At 53.3% G+C, this 21474-nt stretch overlaps 1 protein-coding gene across 1 annotated transcript in view; it reads right to left on the bottom strand.

Moving 5' to 3' along the window:
* Nucleotides 1-21474, bottom strand: part of Clptm1 (CLPTM1 regulator of GABA type A receptor forward trafficking) — a 30170-nt gene extending 8696 nt beyond the window's left edge. Inside the window, exons 1-5 of the mRNA XM_051207592.1 lie at nt 21364-21474; nt 12893-13005; nt 3311-3434; nt 2538-2696; nt 653-770 (exon numbers count right to left, since the gene is read on the bottom strand). Coding sequence (XP_051063549.1) covers nt 653-770; nt 2538-2696; nt 3311-3434; nt 12893-13005; nt 21364-21435 — 586 coding nt within the window. The 5' untranslated portion in view covers nt 21436-21474. The remainder of the gene's footprint in view (nt 1-652; nt 771-2537; nt 2697-3310; nt 3435-12892; nt 13006-21363) is intronic.

The raw sequence follows: 21474 nt of genomic DNA, 5'->3' as shown, positions 1-21474 counted from the left end.
TTTTACTTCTCTACTGGATAGAGCAGGAAGCTCTATCTGCACAGACAGCGCTACCCCAGGTCTTTCGAGAAGAGGGCTGCTTTTCTTTTTCTTTTTGGGGGACAGCCCGGGCTGGCCTTGAATTCCCTCAGTAGGCAAGGGTAGGCTTGAACTTCTGACCCTCCTCTAGCCTCCAATGCTGGGATCACAGTGCACACCTCTACACCTGGCTTGTTGCTCAAGGGCTTCCGGAATCATGCTGAGCCAGCACTCGGCCACCTGAGCCCCAGCCGAAGGCCCCAGCTTTCAAACCCACTGCTCACATCTAACTCTGATCAGCCCCTTCCTTCCAATCCAGCCCAGCATGGGCACTGTTACCTTCCCAGCAGTTCTGCAATCCACCTGCCCTGCCTTCTTCCGTTTGCTTCACCGGGGCTCGCTTCAAACTCGCCATTCCCTAGCTAGGATTCCAGGCATCCAGCACACCCATATTCACCTGTTCTCACTAGCACGTCCCTGTGTGTCCCAGAGCTAGCGACAGATGGACAGGGCCAGTACCCTCCGTCAGTCCCCAATCCCCAGAGCACAGAGTTTGTGCTGCTTTACAGGACCTCACACAGTACACGTCACACGCCAGTGAGGGTCCACCGGGATCAGAACGGGAGTCACTTACTCCGGGACATGTGAACAGTGGCAAGCCGGCGGTACAGGGCCTTCTGCCGGGGATCTGGGTGGAAACCACTCTTGGTGAAGTAGACATGAATATAGATGGAGCCATTCTGCTGGACACTCTGCAAGAGAAGGTAGCCAGTGGGCGAGAAGTCGAAGATGCCAAGGTCAGCAGCGGTCACCTGCCTGCAGCAGCTTCCACCTACTCAGACTCTCCAGTTATTTCCTGAGGGCCTGGCACGGAGGGCAGGCAATCCCAGCACCGCAGCAAGGACCTTGCCCACTGGCCAGTCCTGCCCTAGCACACCACAAAACAACCTCTATACTTCACATGATAAAACAAAACAGAAAATAACCAGTCTGTGAGCCCACGCCCCTCCTTGCCACCTCCCGCTGCCTCTCTGAACAAAATTTTCCTCACTTAGCTCTCCCAACTGCCCAGGGGTGGGGACTTTAGGAGAGGAAGCCCAGGCTGGAAGGGGGGAAGTGAACGGAGCGGGGCACTGGGAAGGAAAAGGAGGGCCGAGTCTTCTCTGTCTGACCTTCAAGAAGAGCTTGGACCACACTGGGCCCTGCCCTCCAAGCCCCCTTCTTAGGAGGTGACGCCTAAGTCCCCGGGACTACCTCACTGGTCCCCAGTATACCCAGCAGTATCACTGGAGTCACAGGGTTGTGTATGCTCAGTCCCAGCCACTCAAGAGGTGGAGCATCTCCCCCCCAATTCCTAAAACCCGATGGGCACAAAGGACAGGAGCTCTACACACCGTGAGCTCAAAGTCTGCCTGAACAACTCACAGAGCCCCAATCTCAACATGCAAAGTAAAAAGCGGGGTGCCAAGGTCAGATGTGACAGCACATTCTTACAATTCAAGTCGTTGGGATATCAAGGCAGGAAGTTCAAAGGTTCAAAACCAGCTTCTGCTACATAGCAAGACTAGCCTGTGCTACACAAGACCCTCAAAAATAAAACCATGGGCAGGGGATCTAGCTCAGCTCTCTATTATTTACACAGTGTACAAGACAGATGCTCTAGGTTCAACTGCCAACAATAAAAAACAATAGCTGAGCACTGATGGCGCACGCCTTCAATCCCAGCACTCACGAGGCAGAGGCAGGCGGATCTCTGCGAATTCAAGGCCAGCCTGGGCCTGGTCTACAGAGCGAGTTCCAGGACAGGCGCCAAAGCTACAGAGAAACCCTGGCTCGGGAAAAAAAAAAAAATTGCTGAATGTTTGTGTGTGCCCAGTCCTCTGCTGGACAGTGATGGGAATACAGACACTGTTAAGCCCAGCCTTGCCCTCCTATGGTTTCAAGGATTTGTGAGGAAGATCTGTGCCCAGACAGAAGACCCAGCAAGCCTAGCCTGGACTACAGAAACCCAAGGTTGTGAGCTAAGAAGGCTTCCTGGAGGAGGAGGAGGCGCTGGACCCAGAGCCAGGGAGCCGAGTCAATTTCCCACCAGCTGTTGACCTTGGGAAAGCCAAGTTTCATCTATCAACGACAGCAGAGTGGCAGTTACACGCGGCAGTAACAGCTGCCTTCTGTCTTGAGACAGGTCTTCCTATAATTCCCAGGTTGGTTTTGAACTCATGATAATCCTTCTGCCTCAGCTGTCCAAGTTTCTGGGACTATAGGGGAGTGCTCCCACACCCAGCTGCAACACTTGTCAATTTACGGGGTACAAAGGTTTCCATGCATCAGCCTGGCTCAGGGCCACACGGCCAATGGCCGTCCCCATGTGTTTGGACAACCCCGAAGCTATGCTGTCTGGCACCACTGTGCTGAGCAGGCCTTCGGGGACAGTGAGGTGGACTGGATGAAGTTGGGGACCACACTACGCTGGTACGCTGGGAGTGGCTGGGAGTGGCTGGGAGGACCGGCCAGGGTACCTGTGGGATGTCAAGCTCAGCAAAGTGCTCGTAGCAACCATCCGCATTCTCTCCACTGCTCCAGTCACCATACACGAGGTCATGCTGCTCCCAGAAGAGGGCCGAGGTGGCATTGAAGTCTGTGAAGTGCTCGTGCTCTGAGATGTACACATGCAGGTTCTGTGGAGAGTATGAGGGAGGGCGTGGGGCCACCAGCCCGGCGCTCACGGGATGATGGCATTTGTGGACAGCACAGGGAGAAACTGATAAACTCAACTTTTGCTTTTCTCATTTGCTGGCTCTGCCCTGAGCTGTGACATCAAGACGCCCAGGCCTGGCAATGACAAACCTTAGCACGAGGGGAAGTAAGCTTGGTGAGCCCTCCCTGCTCAGCGCAAGCCCCCCCCCCCCCGTCAGGGTCCACTATTGGGCAGTGGCCTAGGGACAGGCTGGGGGATGCAGCAGCACAGTCCAAACGAGCGTGGACCTGGGAGGCTGAGGGTGACGGCTCTGGTGACTGTGCCCTTAGCTCAGGAACCCACAACCCACGAAGGCCAAACATGTTTCTGGAAGAAAGCGCCCAGGGACCCTGCTGCAATAGGTGCACAACAACCAGGAAGACTGCCGCGTGAGCTCCCCAGAGTCCCGTCTCTTGGGCGGCACGAGTCGCCTGCACTAATGGGGTAGAGCATCCAAGTCCCACATGTCCACAGGGCTGAGAGCATCCAGGAATTGTCCCACCCTGCCTGCCCTCCCTTCTCCCAGCCCCTCGAGTCACTCCCACCTAACAGTACCATTAGAGTGTCTTTGGGGAACAGGTTGCGGCTGGCGACGCGTGGGGCTCCTCCGGGTCCTGACTGGTCCTGAGGGGATGGCCCTCGACGGAACCAGCTGCTGATGGCCCAGATGATGAAGATTCTGAGGAAGGAAGCAGCGGTGGGTAAGGGTCTATCCCCTATGCTGACATCCAACGGATCGGCTCAGACACTCAGGCTCAGGTGTGGGAGTCTAAGGCAGTCAGGTGCTCTGGCCCTAGGAGGCCTAAGGAAGATCCAGAGATCTAGGTTCTTCCCACTGTACAGGCATAAAACCTCAGCACAATTGCTCTCCAGTTTCAATGGCAGACTTAAAAAGCTGGAGGTACTAGACTAGCTTCTTTAGACAAAGAAAGCTAGGTTTGGTGATGGTGGTTTCTTCTTTTGTAGTATTAAGACATTGAACTGAGGCTTTTTACATGGTAGTCAAGTGCTCTACCGCTGAGCCACGCCCCCAGCCCCTCACTGGGGGATTCTAGGCAGGGACTCTACCACTGAGCCACGCCCCCAGCCCCTCACTGGGGGATTCTAGGCAGGGGCTGTAACACTGAGCCAGGCCTCAAGCCTCCCACTGGAGTGTAGAAAAATGCTCTAACATGGAGCCAGTTCTAGACTTTGGCATTTAGCAGTATCCCCAGCCATTTTATTGTTTTTCATTTCAAGCCAGGATCTTATTCAGATGTCTAAGCTGGCCTAGAACTTGAGAATTCTTCACCTTAGATCACCTGGCCTGGCCATCAGGCCTAGCTTGGCCAACTTTTTCAGGCTCACTCTCCCAACCAAAAGAACAAAAAAGGCTTAATAAAGCTGATTACCAACTGTGGTGCACACCTATGATCCTAACAAGTGAGTGGAGACGGGAGGATCATGAGTTCAAAGTCACCCTTGACAACACAGTGAGATCAAGGCCAGCCAGAGCTATGTGACACCCTGTCTCCAAAACAAGGCAAGAACAACAATAACCCAAGAAAAGAAAATAAAGCTGCAAATACGTAACAACAGAACGAGTCACACCGACGGCTGAGGAACGGCCTGACTGGCCTGTGGCCCTGCCTGTGACTGGCCTGTGGCCATGCCAGTGGCCCTGCCTGTGACTGGCCTGTGGCCATGCCAGTGGCCCTGCCTGTGACTGGCCTGTGGCCATGCCAGTGGAGGGTTCTTCATCACTAACTGATACACGAGGGTCCACTATGTGCGGTGCCACCCTAAACTGGTCATCCTGGGCTGTGTAAGAAACTACATCTGGGCTGGAGAGATGGCTCAGAGGTCAAGAGCACTGCCTGCTCTTCCAGAGGTCCTGACTTCAATGCCCAGCAACCACATGGTGGCTCACGACCATCTGTAATGAGATCTGGCATGTAAGCATGTATACAGATAGCACACTATATACATAACAAATAAATAATTTTTTTTAAAAAAAAGACCTAAGCATGTCAGTTAGTCAACAAGCACTGTTCCTCCAGGTTCCGGCCCTAACTTCCCTCAGTGTGACCAAGTATAAGCCAAATAACCCTTTTCTACCTTCAGTTGCTTTTGTCAGAGTATGTTATCCCAGCAACAGAAAGAAAGTAACTAACACCACTGGCAACCCCAGCTCTAAAGGGTGTGCCCTCTCGTGGCCTTTGCACACACGCTGCCACGCAGACCACGATGTACACACCACACACACCACATGTGCACTCTCACACACACAAACTCACTCATACACACACACTCATTCTCTCTCACACACGCAGAATTCCTTTTAAAACTAAGAAAAAAACAAAAAATTAAAATCAATCAATAAAACAATATAGTTTTTCAAAATTACTATCTACTAAACAATCTATGGGAAGAGCATGCAGCTCCGTGGTCAAGAGCTTACCTAGCATGTGCCAGGCCCTAAGTTCCTCTCTACTACTTCACACAGTCTGTCTGCACACGTGCACGCGCACACATGCGTACACACACACACACACACACACACACACACACACACACGCACACACACGCACTGTATCAATATATGTGCTACTTGCAATAATACTGGCACAGCGAGGCCCTCCCCATCTCCATCAGGGTGAGACTCAACCTTTTGTGACCTTACAAGTGGGGCATGAAGAGCATTACATGGACGGAACCTGGTACCCACCCCGTGTTAGCCACTCAACTATTTCATCAGGGAAAAGGGCATGTACAGCTTCAGGGTGGAGCTCAGCGACAGAGGCTGTCCTGGCATATGCAAGGCCTTGGGTTTCAAACCCAGCGCTGCAAAAAACAAAACACTAACTGGAAAAGTACTATGAGCGAATGCTCGATGGGTTGGTACCTCTTGGCTGGGCCCCATTAGGGCAGGACCGGGCACAGGGACGTGCCTCTGCCTGTTGAAGCCGAGGAGCCGTGGGGTCTGGGGTCTCAGGGGCTGCAGCCCAGCTGAGCCACCTGCTCCCAGATACACAAAGCTGACAAAGGTCTGGAGCCAGAGTTCTCTGGGGACCCTTGCAGCCTCCATGAGCTCTTGCTTCAGTAAATACTCCAAGGGAGGGCACAGGAGCAGCAATGCCCTGCTCAGAGAGGGGCCCGTGGGTTCTCAGCCCTCCAGCCTTCTGTCCCCACTGTGAAAGACACACGGCAGGCTGGACCAGCTCCTCCCCGGGTTCAGGCCCATCACCTGCAGCGGAGGTGAGCACATAGCACATCACCTCAGGAGCCTCTCAGAGGGCTTGTGCACCAAAGCCCTTCCTCTATGCACCCAGGCCTTCCCAAGGCCTTCCGTCTACCTGAGTAAATCCAGGGTCATGCCTGGATGCCAACACCTGAGAGAAAAGCAAGAGGGTCGTTCAAGCTCCGGGCCAGACCGGGCTATGGAGTGAGACCTTGTCTCAAACCAAACCAAAAGAGAACAGAAAAATATTCAGTAAATCCTATATCCCACTACAGATAGCCTCCTTTAAAAAAAATTATTTATTTTGTTTTGTTTTGTTTTTAAAGACAGTGCTTCTCTGTGTAGCCCTAGCTGTCCTGGAACTCACTATGTAGTCCAGATTGGCTTCGAACTCACAGAGATCTGCTTGCATTTGCCTCTGAGCGCTGGGATTAAAGGTGTGCCGCCTCCACCGCTACTTTTATAATCATAAGTTCAGAAGGCTTATAAACAAATATGAGTATAACAGCTTATAAGTGTTAATTCCAGCTTTCGGGACACAGACAGGATCCACCAAGCCAGCCTGCAGTACAGTGAGTTCAATGCCAATCAGAGGGCAACGTAGTAAGTTGCTATCTCAAAAACCAAACAACAACAGCCACAACACACACACACACACACACACACACACACACGGACGGACAGACGGACGGACGACGCTGTAGTTCAGGAGGTAGAACACTAGCTTGGCATAGCTAGGCCTACACTCAATCCCCAGGACTGTCAAAAAGTAAAGCCAAGAGGGGAAGCACTTGCAGGTGGACATACACACATGTGCACACACATGCACACAAGTGCATACGAGCACACACATGTACACTCTCTCTGCAAAGTCATGAGTGAGAACCGCCTCCCCCACTCCTCCAGCTCCAGTCCAGGAAACACCAATGCAGGTGGAAGGTGAGTTCGAATCCATGGACATCACCATACCACAGAGGGCCACTGCCACATAATCCGCTTCAGAGAGCTCTGGGCACCACTTAGTTATTCCAGAAAAACTGACACCCGGGACTACAGAGACGGTTAACTCTTCCAGAGGACCTAAGTTCAATTCCCAGCACCCATATGGCAGCTCACATCTTTCTGTAATCCCCGGGGATCTGACACCTTCATGCAGACATAAATAAAAATAAGTTTTAAAAAAATCTGGCCCAGGTGTGGTGATGCACACTTTTAGTCCCAGCACCAGGGAGGCAGAGGCGGTTACATAGTGAGGTTCTGTCTCAGTAAGAAAAGAAAATTCCAACTCTAGGGCTTGTGCAATCGATGGTTCAGTATGTAGTGTCTCCCTGTGCAAGCATGGAGACCATGCAAAACTAAGTCTGTGTGCAAAGCGTCCTCTGCCTTCCATTCCTACCCTTACTGCAGCACATACGTGCCACACGCCAACAGTGTGAGTGTGAAACAAGCCTCAATGCCTAGAACTGTGGCCCTTCATCACACACACACACACACACACTCACACAGACACTCACACACACACAGACACTCACACACAGACACTCACACACACACAGACACAGACAGACACACACACACACACACACACACACAGGACTTGAGATGAGATGGTCCACGAGCAGCCGCCCACACCCTCCTGGTGTCTGCTGCCGCTAGTTCTAAGGAAGGAAATGAGCCTGCCTGCAGAGGCTGGCTGGATCGGAGCCCCCTCACAGGGAGGCACCCTCAGTACTGAGGCACAGATTTCCAGATATGCACTTAATGAAAAGCACGGGAGGGTGCGGCGCAGGCTTCAGGAAATGAAGGGAAGGTCCTGTCCTGTCTGGTCGCTTGGAGCATGAAAGCAGAAAGTGAGCCACATGTGATGGCTCGGTCTCGGGATCAGCACTCAGGGAGTGGGGGCAGGACTGTCCCAAGTTACAGGCCAGTCTAGGCTACATACAGGGACACTGCCTTGATTCAGAGAGAGAGACAAAGAGAGACAGAGACGGACAAAGGGATGATGAGCAAGGAAACCTAAGGAGCTGGATGTGGCTCAGTGGATGGAGTGCTCGCCTAGCATACTGAAACCCTGAGCTTGCTCCCCAACACGGCATGAACTGGGGGAGCAAGGAATTATGACGGGGGCTCAATAGGATCAAAATACATTAGATATGAAATGTTATAGGGAGGCCAGTATTATGCATAATTAATATATGCTAATAAAACCTTTAACCTCAACACTTAGGAAACAGATGCCCGGGGACCTCTAGGAGTGTGAGGCCAGCCTGGTCTACATAGTGAGTTTCAGGCTTGTCTCTTATAAGTAAATCTTTAAAAGGGCTAGAAAGGAGGCTTGGCCATGTTGACAACTGAGCGCACTCCTCAGGGCCCACATGGTGGTGGAAGAGAGCTCACTCCAAGTTTTCCTCTGACCTCCGTGTACACACCATGACACATGTACATACACACAATCAGTAAACATGATCTTATAAAGCTTTGGTTTTGTTTGTTTTTCGACAGAGTTCTCTGTGTAACAGCCCTGGCTGTCCTAGAATTATTAGACCAGGCTGGCCTTGAACTCCTATCTCCTGAGTGCTGGGATTATAGTAATAAAGAGGGCCTAGCAGATGGCTCAGCAGAAGGATACTTACCACCAAGTCTAAGGACCGGCATTAATACTTGGAGCCTACATGACAGGAAGAGGAAACAGACTCCCACAAGTTTCTTCGTAAGATACTTGTGCATGCACAACATGCATTCCCATACAATAAATAAATAAATAAATGTGGAAACACATGTGCGCGCGCACGTATCCACAACATGCATTCCCATACAATAAATAAATAAATAAATAAATGTGGAAACACATGTGCGCGCGCACGTATCCACAACATGCATTCCCATACAATAAATGAATGGAAGTGCGCATGTACACACACACACACACACACACACTCGAATAATAAGAAACTCTGAAGGCACCGGGCAGGAGGGAGGAAAGATGGGAAGAAGGGATAAGGAACAGGGTTCCATGGCGGAGAAGCCTGGGGCACCAATGGCAGGAATGACCCTGAATGTGACTGGAGACTGCAATGGACGCCATAAGGGTTTGGTTTGGTTTGGTTTGGTTCTGCAGTGCTGGGAAGAGAACCTGGGACCTCAAGCATACCAAGTGAGGACTCTACATGAGTCCTGCCTTCTGAAACAGCAGCCACCCCCTTCTCTGTCACACATCTCCGTACCTCTGGTGACAGATCTTCATGGGGTCCCTAAGGTGAATTCAGCATAGGACTTGAAGTGGAAACTGAGGCACGAGAATTGGAATAAGGGGCTGGGAGCGTAGTTCAGTTAGCAGAGGACTGGCCTGGCACACATGAATCCTAGTACCACACACGGCATACAGTATGGTGGCACATGCCTGTAACTGCCATGGAAGAACCCTGTAAGACGTGGCGGCAAGAGGACAGAAGCTGAGGATGTCACCCTCAGCACTGAGTTTGAGGCTAGCTTGAACTCCATGAGACCACGCTTACGATAGAAAAGAACATCAACGGAACTAGACATGGTGGCACCAGTCTGGAGCACCAGCACCCAAGATGCTCAGGCCGGAAGACTGTCCCAAGTTCAAGGCCAGCCCGAGCAACACCTGTCAAAAAAAACAAGGCCAGCTGGGCGTTGGTGGCGCACGTCTTTAATCCCAGCACTTGGGAGGCAGAGGCAGGAGGATCTCTGTGAGTTCAAGGCCAGCCTGGTCTACAGAGTGAGTTCCAGGACAGCCAGGGCTACACAGAGAATCCCTGTCTCAAGGGAAAGGGAAAGGGAATGGGAGAGGGAAAGGGGGAGGGGAGGGGAGGGGGAGGGGGAGGGGGAGAAGGAAAATCCATATAAGGCTGGGGAAACAGCTCAGTGGTTAAGAGCACTGGCTGCTCTTGCAGAGGACCTGGGTTTGGTCTCCACCACCCACAAGGTGGCTCACAACTATTCCTAACTTTAGTCCCAAGGGATTTTATGCCCTCTTTTTGACCCCTGTAGGCACCTAGTGCACACACACACACAGTACTCACAGGCAAAACACCAATACACAAACACACAACAAACACAAATCTAAAAGACCTTATGCTCATGGGGTTTTTTATTTTGATTTGGTTTTTCAAGACAAGGTCTGGCTATCCTAGAACTAACTCAGTAGACCAAGGTAGCTTTGAACTCAGAGATCAGCCTGTCTCCGCCTCCCAATCCTGAGATTAAAGGTGTGCCCTACCACAGCCTGGTAACCTTTTTCTTTTAATGAAAACATGAATGAATGAATGAATGAATGAATGAATGAATGAATGAATGAAAGGAAGGAAGGAAGGGGGAGGAAGGGGAGGAAGGAAGGAAGGAAGGAAGGGGGGAGGGAGGGGAGGGGGAGGACAGGGGGGAGGGGAGGGACTGGAGAGGTGGCTCAGTGGTTAGGAGCTCTGGGCCATGTTCAGCTCCCAGCGCCCCACAGGGCTGTGTGTACCCAGTCCCAGGGGATCTGACACACTCACACAGAGGGGATCTGACACACTCACTCACACAGAGGGGATCTGACACACTCACTCACACAGAGGGGATCTGACACACTCACCCAGAGGGGATCTGACACACTCACTCACAGAGGGGATCTGACACACTCACTCACACAGAGGGGATCTGACACACTCACTCACACAGAGGGGATCTGACACACTCACTCACACAGAGGGGATCTGACACACTCACAGAGGGGATCTGACACACTCACTCACACAGAGGGGATCTGACACACTCACTCACACAGAGGGGATCTGACACACTCACTCACACAGAGGGGATCTGACACACTCACTCACACAGAGGGGATCTGACACACTCACGCAGAGGGGATCTGACACACTCACACAGACATGCGTGCAGGCAAGAGCACCAGCGCACATGAAATAAATTTTTACAAATTTTTTAAAATCAAATCTCAAAATATTTTTCAAAGTTCATACTGTTCTTACAGATGACTCGATTCCAATCCCCAGCTCCCATGTAGCACCTCACAACTCCAAGGGAGCTGGCATACTTACACACAGACACAGACATAATTAAAAATACAGATGAATTGTCTTTAGACCTCTGTAAAACAAAACACAGCCCAGCAGCGCAGTGGCGGTGCCTTGAAAGGCCGCTGCTGTGCGTTCACTGAGCTCCCGGGCCCCTCAAACTGTCAGTCAATCCATTGTCCTCCCAATGTCTGTCAACATGAGATGGGCCTGCTAGGCCTGGCGCCTCACTCCTGTAACCCTGGCACTCGGCAGGAGGACAGTCATGTGGAAAGACCAGAGAGTGAGGCCTGCTCAGAACCAGCACGCTCCCTTGCGTGCCTCTCCTCGGGGCTAAGCTCTTACTACATTGGTCCCTGAGCAAGCTGGAGGGTACACTGAGGCCTTGTGAGCCAGGAGGGCCACCGTGAGCAAGGCCTGGGCCAGCGAGGCACATATGAGACAGCACACAGCCACAACACACATTTTTGTTGTTAATGTAAGTGCTATTTACAGAACACTGGCTGACATGCGAGGACACGGCGTGTGCTATGCACAAGTGACCCAAGCATGTGCTTACGGCCACACAGGACACTGTGTTGTGCAAGGGCACACGTAAGTTTAAGGAAAAACCTACTAAGACAAAAGCTCTACTGGCCGCATAAAATCTTGTCCTGGCCAAACTCCATTTCCCAGGATGCAGAGTGGTTTCCGGGCAGACTTTGCTTTAGGCCTGTCAGCATTTGGGAGGCTGAGGCAGCAGGATCAAAGGTTCGAGGGCTCGGTGGGTGAAGGTGTGTGCCATAGAGCCCGCCTGCTCCAGTCCGATCCCTTGGATGAGTCTGCAAGGTGTCCTCTGACCTTCACATGCACCCTGTCATGGTCCATGGTCACACCTTCCTACACCCCATAAGTCAATGTAATAAAAGAGCTGGGCGTGTGTTGGGGGGGTGGACTAGAGAGATGTCTCAGTGGCTGTTCTTCCAGAGGTTCAATTCCCAGAAACCACATGGTGGCTCTCAACAAACTGTAATGAGATCTGGTGTGCTCCCACACACACTTTTTTCCAAGATCAGGTTTCTCTGTTAACTCTGTAGACCAGACTGGCCTCGAACCACCACCCAGCTGATCTGGTGCCTTCTTATGGCATGGAGGCATTCTCGCAGACAGAACACTGTATACATAATAAATAAATCTTAAAAAACAAAAGTTCAGCCAGGCAGTGGGGGTGTGTGCATTTAATCCCAGCCCTCGGGAGGCAGAGGCGGAAGGATCCCTGTGAGTTCAAGGCCAGCCTGGTCTATAGAGCAAGTGCCAGGACAGCCAGGGCTCTTACAAAAAGAAACCCTGTCTCAACACCCCACCCCCACCCCAAAAAATTTCAAGGCCTGCATGAACTACCAGCAAGTTCAAATCCAGCCTGGCACCTTAGTAAGCCCCTGCCTTGGAAGAAGGGGCTTGAGGTGTGGCTCAAGTACATACAAGGGCCTAGGTTCAACTCTTACACACTACCAAAAAGGACGCCTTTAGTCTCAGCACTCGGGAGGCAGAGGCAGGCAGATCTGTGAGTTCGAGGCCAGCCTGGTCTACAGAGTGAGTTCCAGGACAGCCAGGGCTGCATATTAGAAAGACCCTGTCTCCAAACAAAACAAGTCTACCTTAGGCTGGGTGCTGTCCAGGAGGGCTCTCAAGGGCTCAGCGGCCAGCATTAGAGAAGGTAGTTACTTGGGCAGCACTTTGAGAGGCTGGGGCTTATCCACAAGGTCCGTCTCTGGGCAAGGAGGTCCCAAGGCCTCTATGCGCAGCCTCTCTGCCAGCGCAGCCACGCGCCCTCCCTGGTCACCGTCCTCTCCCCCGGGTCTTGCTTTTTGCAGAGCGGGAACCCCAAGCCCACCTGCTCACCTGAACAGCACGCCTTTGATGACCTGCCAGGCGTTGGGGGCTGGCTGGGGTGGGGGGTTCTGAGGCTGGGTCTCGGCAGGCGTGTCCCTTCCAATGCTGCCATTGCTGGTCACCTGTGGGGAACAAAGTGTAGGGTGAGGGGGCTGATTTGGGCACCCTGAGTTGCAGAGGCTGAGCACGCCGGGGCTTTGTCAACCCTCAGGGGAGGCACAAGCAGAGCGCCCAGGCAGGAGGGGCTCCAGAGGAAACTGCTCCCCAAGGGCACCTGTGGGGGTGATGGTGGCGAACCGGACAGACCTGCCCATCAGCGCTGACAAGCAGGGCCTTGAGAGGGCACCTGCGGCGGGGCCCGGGTGCAACCAGCAGCTGGCGGACAACCAACAGTGTGAGCTGAGGGCTGTCCAGGGACCCTGCAGCTGACATTAAAGGAGGCTGTGGCTGATGCACAAGGCCCTTCCCTGGGCATGAGGGTTCTGAGGCCGGCTCTCCAGCTCTGCAGCGGGGAGACAGGCAGCCTGGTGCAGAACCTCACTGCTGAGAGCTGAGCTGGCACACAAACATCCATCCCCATGCACCCAGCCCGACACCAAGCTCTGAACAGCTGCATCTGTAACTGAGCAGAGGCTCGGAGAGGTTAGGACACTTGTCTGGGTTACTCAGGAGCAAGACATCAGGGAGAAGGGGTCGAGTGGGGGTGATGAGGAAAGATTGTCTCTCACTGGGCAGAGTGGCACATGCCTGTAACCCCACTACTTGAGAGGTGGAAGCAGGAGTACCGGGAGTTCAAAGCCAGCCTAGGCTGTCTGAAAACAAGGCTCCTCTCTTAGAAGCAGAGGTATATCAGAGACACTCCGACAGCCAGGTGGGAGAGACCAGGGTGCAACCATCTGACCATCTCGGAAGCCTCTCTTTGGACTCTGCTGGCTTCCTGATCTCGTCCTTGTCCGTCTGTCCGTCTCTCCCACCCCCCACCCCCGTCAGCATTCAAAGGACAGGATCTGAGGGCTCAGCACTTCAGATCACAGGCTACCCCCCCCCCCCCGGTTCCCAGCACCTACACGGTGGCTCCCAACCACCCATGACTCCAGTTCCAGGGGGTGCAACACCCTCCTCTGACCTCCACGGGCACTAGGCATGCATAGTGCACATACGTACATGCAGGCAGGGCCCTCAGATGTATAAAATAAGTATCTTTAGAAGTGGGTGGGGCAGGAGGGCACAGCATGGGCACTGTGGAGACCCGGCACCTGACCCACCCGAGGTCAACAGATACAGTGCGCACTGTCTCTGGGCACCCACACCCACGGTCCCCAGCTCCACTGCCAGCCCTCGCCCCAGGTCCCTGAACTCCACATCTCTCCTGTCACCAACCAGCAGGGACAGACAGAGCAGCCGTGGAGCAGGACAGGTGTCTCTTGTTACCTTTTGTCCCCATTACCAGCAAGAACAGGCAGGACAGCACCGAGGTGGCAGGGAGGGGACAACTCTGGGCTCCGGTGGCCCTCAGCCACCTTCTGTCCTTCTCCCGTGGCTCTTGCCTGAAACACCTTAGGCATGTCACGCTCCCTGCCCCGAGGACAGACTTGTGAAAATACTGACGCAGAGTAAACCGATTCTGGAGTCTCCTAACTGTTCAGCATACCCACTGTGCGCCAGACCCTGAGCTGGGTGGCAGCCACTAAGCTCAGGGGCTTGGTGGCCCACGCTACAGCGTCAAGATGCAAAGAAACATGCCTGCAGAACAGCAAATAGTGAAGAAGCCAGGCACACGCCTAAACCCCAACACTCGGAGGACGGGGTGAAAGAAAAAAGTAAAACTATCACCTACCTACCTATCTACCATCTATTCACCTCTACTCCCCTACCCATCAAACTTATCTATCAACCCATCACCCAGCTATCTGATTTAGGCGGTAGCCCAATGTCTACCCAACCCTTCCTGTGGTACACTCAATGATCTTCCAAAAATAGCCAAGACAAGCAAAAAATATGCTTTGGAGAAATAAGCAGAAGGCGGACAGCCACCAGGACGAGGTAGGAACCCACACACACACTGGGTCAACAACCTGGCGAGCCTCTCCGGCTGGGACAGAGGCAGTCTCGGGGGAAGCCAGGGAAGGGCGTTTTAAAGGTGGGAAATGTATGAGGGCCAGTAGGCCTGTGTGGTTACAAGGTGACAACCTTCCACTGGCCCTTACTGAGGAGGCTGAAGGTGGAACTCAGGTTCCCAGCAAGTCTGGTTATTTAGAGTCAGGAAGTGGGCGGGGTTTGGAGTCACACCAGCCTCTCCCCACAGTAATGGGCAATCCAGCTGGGAAGCCTCGGTAGGTAGAAAAGCAGAAAAACCCATGAGGTGCTGCCTCATACCCACAAGCATGGCCACGGTCAAAAAACCCTCCAGGTGCTGCCAGGATGTGGGGAAATGGGCAGGCTCTGAGCTACCGCCTGCCTAGAATTCACCGATGCCTGGGGCGGGGGTGTACAACTCAGTACTCCCAGCATTCAGGATGCACCAGACTCTGGGTCCCATCCCCAGTACTGGGGGGTACATGGAAGATTCTTGAGTCAAGAGACGGGAAAACCCCCATTTCTCACAACGGTCTATAACCCCAGTTCAGGAATCTGATAGCCTCTTTTGGCCTCCACATGTACCAGCGATGTATGTGATACACAAACATGCATGCAGGCAAATACTTATACACATGAAATTAAGTAAATGTAAACGTCTCTTTTTTCTTTTGGGGGTGAGCGGGGTGGGGTTGTTTTTTGTTTTTGCCACAGGGTTTCTGTGTAGCCCTGTCTGTCCTGGAACTCGCTCTGTAGACCAGGCTGACCTCGAACTCACAGAGCTCCTTCTGCCTCTGCCCCCCTGTGCTGGGACTAAAGGTGTGCGCCACCACCGCCTGGCCTCTTTTTTGCGTCTAATGTTTCTTTCATCCTATTAGGAGTGGAGACCATATGTGTGCACAGCGTGTATGTGGAAGGCAGAGGACAATCTGTGAGAGTCAGTTCTGCCCTTCTGCCGTGTGGATCCCAGGCATCAGTCAGGCTGTCTGGCTTGGCAATGCGCACCTTTGTCCACTGCTCCATCTCGCTGGCCCCTTGACCATTCTCACACGTGAATGAGCAAGAGCAACAAGTACCCTTTCAAAAATGTATTCTTTATGTATATGAATGTTTTCCCCACATGGATGTCTGTATCATGTGAATGTCCAGTGCTGGAAGAGTCAGATGCGGTCATCAGAGCCCCTGGAGCTGGACTTACGGAGAGCTGTGAGCCACCATGTGGGTGCTAAGAACCAAACCCAGTCCTCTGGGAGAGCAGCCAGTGCTCTTAACTGCTGAGCCACCCAAAGATTTTTTTCTTATCTGTCTCTCTCTCTTTCTCTAAACACTGCAGTTTTAGTTTTTTGAGACAGGGTCTCTCTGTATAGCCTTGGCTGTCTGGGAACTGTCTATATAGACCAGGCTGGCTTCAAACTCACAGAAATCCCCTGCCTCTGCCCTCCAAGTGCTGGGATTAAAGATGTGCGCCACCACCCCTGACTTTTCTTTTTTAACTGTGCATCCATGCATGTGCATGTACGTGTGTGCGCGTGCATGCGCACACACGCATGCACACACACTATATACATCTGCGTGCAGGGGCCCCGCAGGCTGCTGAGTCTGAGCAGCACTTACTGGCAGTTACTTGTGAGTTGCCCAATGAGTGGTGGGGACCGATCTACAGTTTCCTACAAAAGTGGTGCAGCCTCTTATTGGCTGAACCAGCTCTCCAGCCCGAGAGATGTGCAAGCTTGCAATCCTAGCAACTCAGAAAGCAGACACAGGCAGATAGATCTCTGTGGGTCTGGGGCCAACCTGGTCTACAAGGCTAGTTCTGGGTCGGTCAGGGCTACACAGAGAGCCCGTCTCAGAGAAGTAAACACATGAGTATTCATCCTTGTTGCGTGTGCGTGTGTGTGTGTGTGTGTGTGTGTGTGTGCGCGGAAGTGACTGTGTGTGTGATATGCACGGAGCCTGGAGGACAACTCTACAGAGTCAGCTCTCGCTCACCTTTATGCAGGTCTAGGAACAAACTCTGGCTGCCAGGCTTATGTGACCATCACGTTACTTACTGGACCATCCCCCGCCTCCCCAACCACAGTATTTTCAACTGCATCTACACCAAGTATGGCGGTGCAGACCTCCAACGCCAACGCTTTGAAGGAGGCTGGAGGACCGGACCGCCTTAAGTTTGAAGCCAGCCTAGGTTACATATGAAAGCTGGGTGGTGGCGCACGCCTTTAAGCCCAGCACTTGGGAGGCAGAGGCAGCTGAGTGGGTTCAAGGCCAGCCTGGGTTCTGAGACAGTCAGAGCTACATAATAGCAAGACCCTATCTCAAAACAAACAAACAAAAACCAACACACAGGGCTGGAGAGATGGTTGAGCAGTTACCCATTGGTTCCCAGCACCCACACCCACAACCCGTTCCAGGGATCTGACCTCTGTAGGCACCAGGCAAACACGAGGTGCATATACATACATGTAGGCTAAACACTGGTCTACGGAGCTAGTTCCAGTTACACAGAAACCCTGTCTCGGAAGACAAACACACAAAATTTTAAGAACAAATCGCTCTGTCCTGCACATTTCCAGGCTGTTTCCTGTCACATGCTCCTAACCAGTACAACCCAGCAGTACTTCCACAGACATGGAACTCGGGGCATGCAGGTTACATGCAGACACTATTTACTCCACCACAGGGACTTGGGCATCTGAGATTCAGCTACTGAAGAGGGGAGCCCTGAAACATTGCCACTGTGGACACAAAGAGACACACTGGTCCAAACGGTGGCCTCACACTGCAGAGTGCATCAAAGCATCGCTCTCAGACAACTGTGAGGGTACCCAAGGTAGACCTCGACAGCGAGGTGGCCCTCCTGTGGCTCCCCGGCCCTCACGATCAAGGCCAAACCCTCACAGGAGCCTGGCACGCCATGCCTCCTCACTTCTCCCCTCCCATTACCTGTTTGGACACGATGCTAAGCCTCGCCGATGTCCCTCCTCACGCCAGGTGTCCTCCTTCTACCTCAGGGCCTTTGCACAGGCTGTGACTCTCTCCTTTACCTCCTTCAGGTCCCTGATAAGTGCCACCTCCTCTCAGAAGTCTCCCCAAGACCCCATTTCAATGGCAGCTCTTCCACCTACCCACCACACCCTCTCCACATCCCAGCTGTATGACTGTCCAAGTCACTGCCACCTGAGATGGGGTTTATGTCTGCTGGGCCCTCATCTGGGCTTCCCCACCCCCTACCGGGCACACAAGGACCAGGGAAGCAGAGCCTGATTTAGCCACAACCGTGTCCCCAGCAAGTCGCATGTCAGCTGAGGGAATGAGTGGCAGGGCTACCCTGACCAGAAGCGGCTGCCGTGACGTGCACGGGGAATGAAGGGCCCGCGCTCCCAGCTAAGCCAGCAGCCTGGGGGAGGGCGCGGGAGAGTGTGAACGCAGTAGGGAGGAAGGACAGCTCCCGGTCCAGGCTCCCCACTCCAGGAACATCAGCAGCCTGGGAGGCAGCTGTGAAGGCAAGGCTGTAAAGGAGCATGCCTTCAAGGACCACCCCACACCACACCTCAGCCCAGCCTCTGGCACAACCCGCGGTCACTGCCACACGAGTGAGTCAGTGCAGCACACCTGCCAGGGACGGGCTGGGTGCAGCTCACTGTGAAGGGCTTGCTGATATGCAGGGACCCTGGGTCCCACCCCACACCTATAGTAAAACAGGGCCAACACCACCTTCCCCAACTTGGCGTCTCCTCTGTGCGCAAGCCTGAGCTGAGGGGCTAGTGCTACAGTCCTGACCAAGAGTCACAACAGAGTGGCCGGGCCACCGGAGCCCTGGGAGCCCAGGGGACACGCCTGACCCAACCTGAGAGGATTTCTTTCTTGGGCGAGGAAATCTGAGATCGGAGGACTAGTAAATCATCCAGATGCTGGCTCCCATCAGGAGGCTGAGACGGAAGGATTTTGAATCTGGGATTCAATCCCAGCCTGGGATACATGGAGAGACTTTTGTCTTCAAGCAAACAAAAAACAAAAACAAAAATCTGCCCCGCCCCCTGTGGGTCCTGCACATACCCAGCCTTGATAGCCCCCTCCCAGACTATTAGTGGATGTTCCTGGGGACTGTGTGAGAGAGCAGACACACAGACCAAAGACTAGGCGCAGGTAAAGGAGACCTGGGGAAGAAGGCTGGAGGCACCCTAGGAGGCAAGGTTTGCAGTAGATGACAGTCTTCCGGTCCCTGGCTCTCCTTCTCCCTGCCCCCACCCCAAGAACATTCAGAAATGTCTAGAGACATTTTGGCTGTCAAATCAGGAAGGCACATACACGCTACTGACAGTCTGCAAATACGGGGGCAGGGTTAGGCACCCTAAAATGCATGGTGCAGCCCCTCACTGAAGGAGTCAGTAAGTAAAGGTGTTAGGAAGCCTAATTTAGGGAAGGCAGAGGCAGGTAGATCTCTGTAAGTTCATGGCCAACCTGGTCTATAGAGTGAGTTCCAGGGCAGGCTCCAAAGCAACCCTGAGAAACCCTGTCTCAAAAAAACAAAAAACAACAAAAAAGCCTAGACTAAGGCTGGGCAGAGTGGGCTCAGTTTTAATCCCTGCACTTGGGTGACGGGGGCGGGCAGAAACTGAGTTCCAGACAAGCCTGGGCTACACAGTAAGACCCTGTCTCAAAAAGAAAAAAAAAAGTCAGGCAATGGTCCCTTTAATTTCAAAACTCAGGAGGCAGAGGCAGGTAGGTAGATCTCTGTGAGTTCAAGGCCAGCCTGATCTCTGATCTACTGAATGAGTTCCAAGACAGCCAGGACTACACAGAGAAACCATGTCTCAAAAAAAAAAAAAAAAAAAAAAAGAACCTAAAAAGAAAAGAAAAAGGAAGAAAGAAAGGAAGCCTAGTCTAATCCAGTTCATGCCAAGTCTTGATCTGCTTAAAAAAAAAAAAAAAAAAAAAAGTGCATACTTTATCCTGAAGGCCAAAGTTTACAAACAAGAGCTAAGGCTAGCGACATGTGCCTGTCATTCCAGCACTTGGGAGGCTGAAGCACAAGGGTGGTGAGTTCAGGACCACCCTGAGTTTCCTAGGAAGACCCTGATTCAAATAGCAAAAAGATTTAAAGCAGAGATGGAAACCAGAGAGGCTCCAGACGTCTTTGGAAGTTCAACACTCTGTAAGTGTTGGGTCTCTCATGCCATTGGCATCCATTAACCCATAGAAATTTAAAGGAGCTAGGCCCACAGTTCAGAGACTAGGAAGTCCCTGCAGACCCATTCCAGCAAGGACTCAACCAACAATCCCCTGAGCTGCCTGCACCCCAGAGCTAGGCTCTATCTCATAACTTTTAGCCTGCTATTTTCCCCCAAGAGAGTGTACCTGCCCCGTCTTGGAGGTCCGGCCGTCCTTCATCCAGACTTCTGTCACTACCCTACTGTTTACACTGCGGTTTCCTCTCCCCTTCTCCTGACTGCAGGGACATGGCTGGAACGGTCCATCGTTACGGTCCACAAGGCTGACCCTCCCATCCAACTCCTGCATTAACTACTGGGGAAATAAAGGCCCAAAGAAAAGAAACTTGTCCAAGGTCACACCGAGTTAGCTCCGTGCATCATCCCTCCCAGTCGGTACTCCTGAGCTGCCTCCTACATGTCAGTGACATCCTGGTGGGTGGGTCGACACGGCACCTTGCTGTCACTCCATCAATTCCCCCAGAAGCCTGCAAGGAGCCCGAGCCAACTGGCATGCTCTGAGGTCTCGGTTTAGTAATGGGTTAGAAGGCAAATGCATCTGGACCAATTCCTCTATGTGACCAGTTTAGGCTAAAAGCCTCCAACCTCAGGGCAGACGACCCACAGTCAGCTTTCTCAATGGAGCGGGTGCAAAAGTTAACATGGGTGACCTTCTTCTTCTTCGTCTTGCTGCCCCTGGGATCCTTGTCTGTAAAATGGGTCTGTCGGCCTCCGCGGCCCGTGCCCTTTACCCACCGTATTTACTGTATTTCTCCAGAGCTACAGAAGTGCCATTTAACCAACCACTGCCCCGTATGTCGGGCCCTGCGGAGCGGACCCGGAACACCAGAGCTCTCTAGGAACGGTACCGGAGCCCGGGACGGCACAGTCGAGAACCTCGGGCGCCTGGGGTTCACAAGTCTGCGCCCCTCTGCCCCACTCTCTCCGCGGCTCGAGGACGAGTCTGCTGGACGCCCGGCGCGAGCCTGCAGGCACCCGGCGCGCACCAGAGCCCGGTTCCCGCCACCGTCCGGCCTCCGGGGCGGCCGAGCGCTGCCTGGGCCCAAGATTCAAGGTCCCTCTGGGGCATGGAGCCGCCGGTGCACCCGATCCCTCCAGAAAGGGCAGGGCGCTGCCCGCGGGAGTGCCCTCCGCTGGGGAAGAGTCCCCTCGGGCACCTCTCGGCCTCCGTACCTGACCAGAGCTGCCTCCCCCGGCCGCCACCACGGCGCTGCCGGCCCCGTCCGCCTCCTGCGCCGCCGCCATCTTCCCGCTCCGGGTCCCCGCCCCCGCCTCCAGCCCCGC

This window comes from Phodopus roborovskii, unplaced genomic scaffold (genome assembly GCF_943737965.1).
Source record: "Phodopus roborovskii unplaced genomic scaffold, PHOROB, whole genome shotgun sequence".
NCBI classification, from domain to species: domain Eukaryota; kingdom Metazoa; phylum Chordata; class Mammalia; order Rodentia; family Cricetidae; genus Phodopus; species Phodopus roborovskii.
The sequence above is the reverse complement of the archived record's forward strand: the minus strand, read 5'-3'. Positions and strand labels throughout refer to the sequence as shown.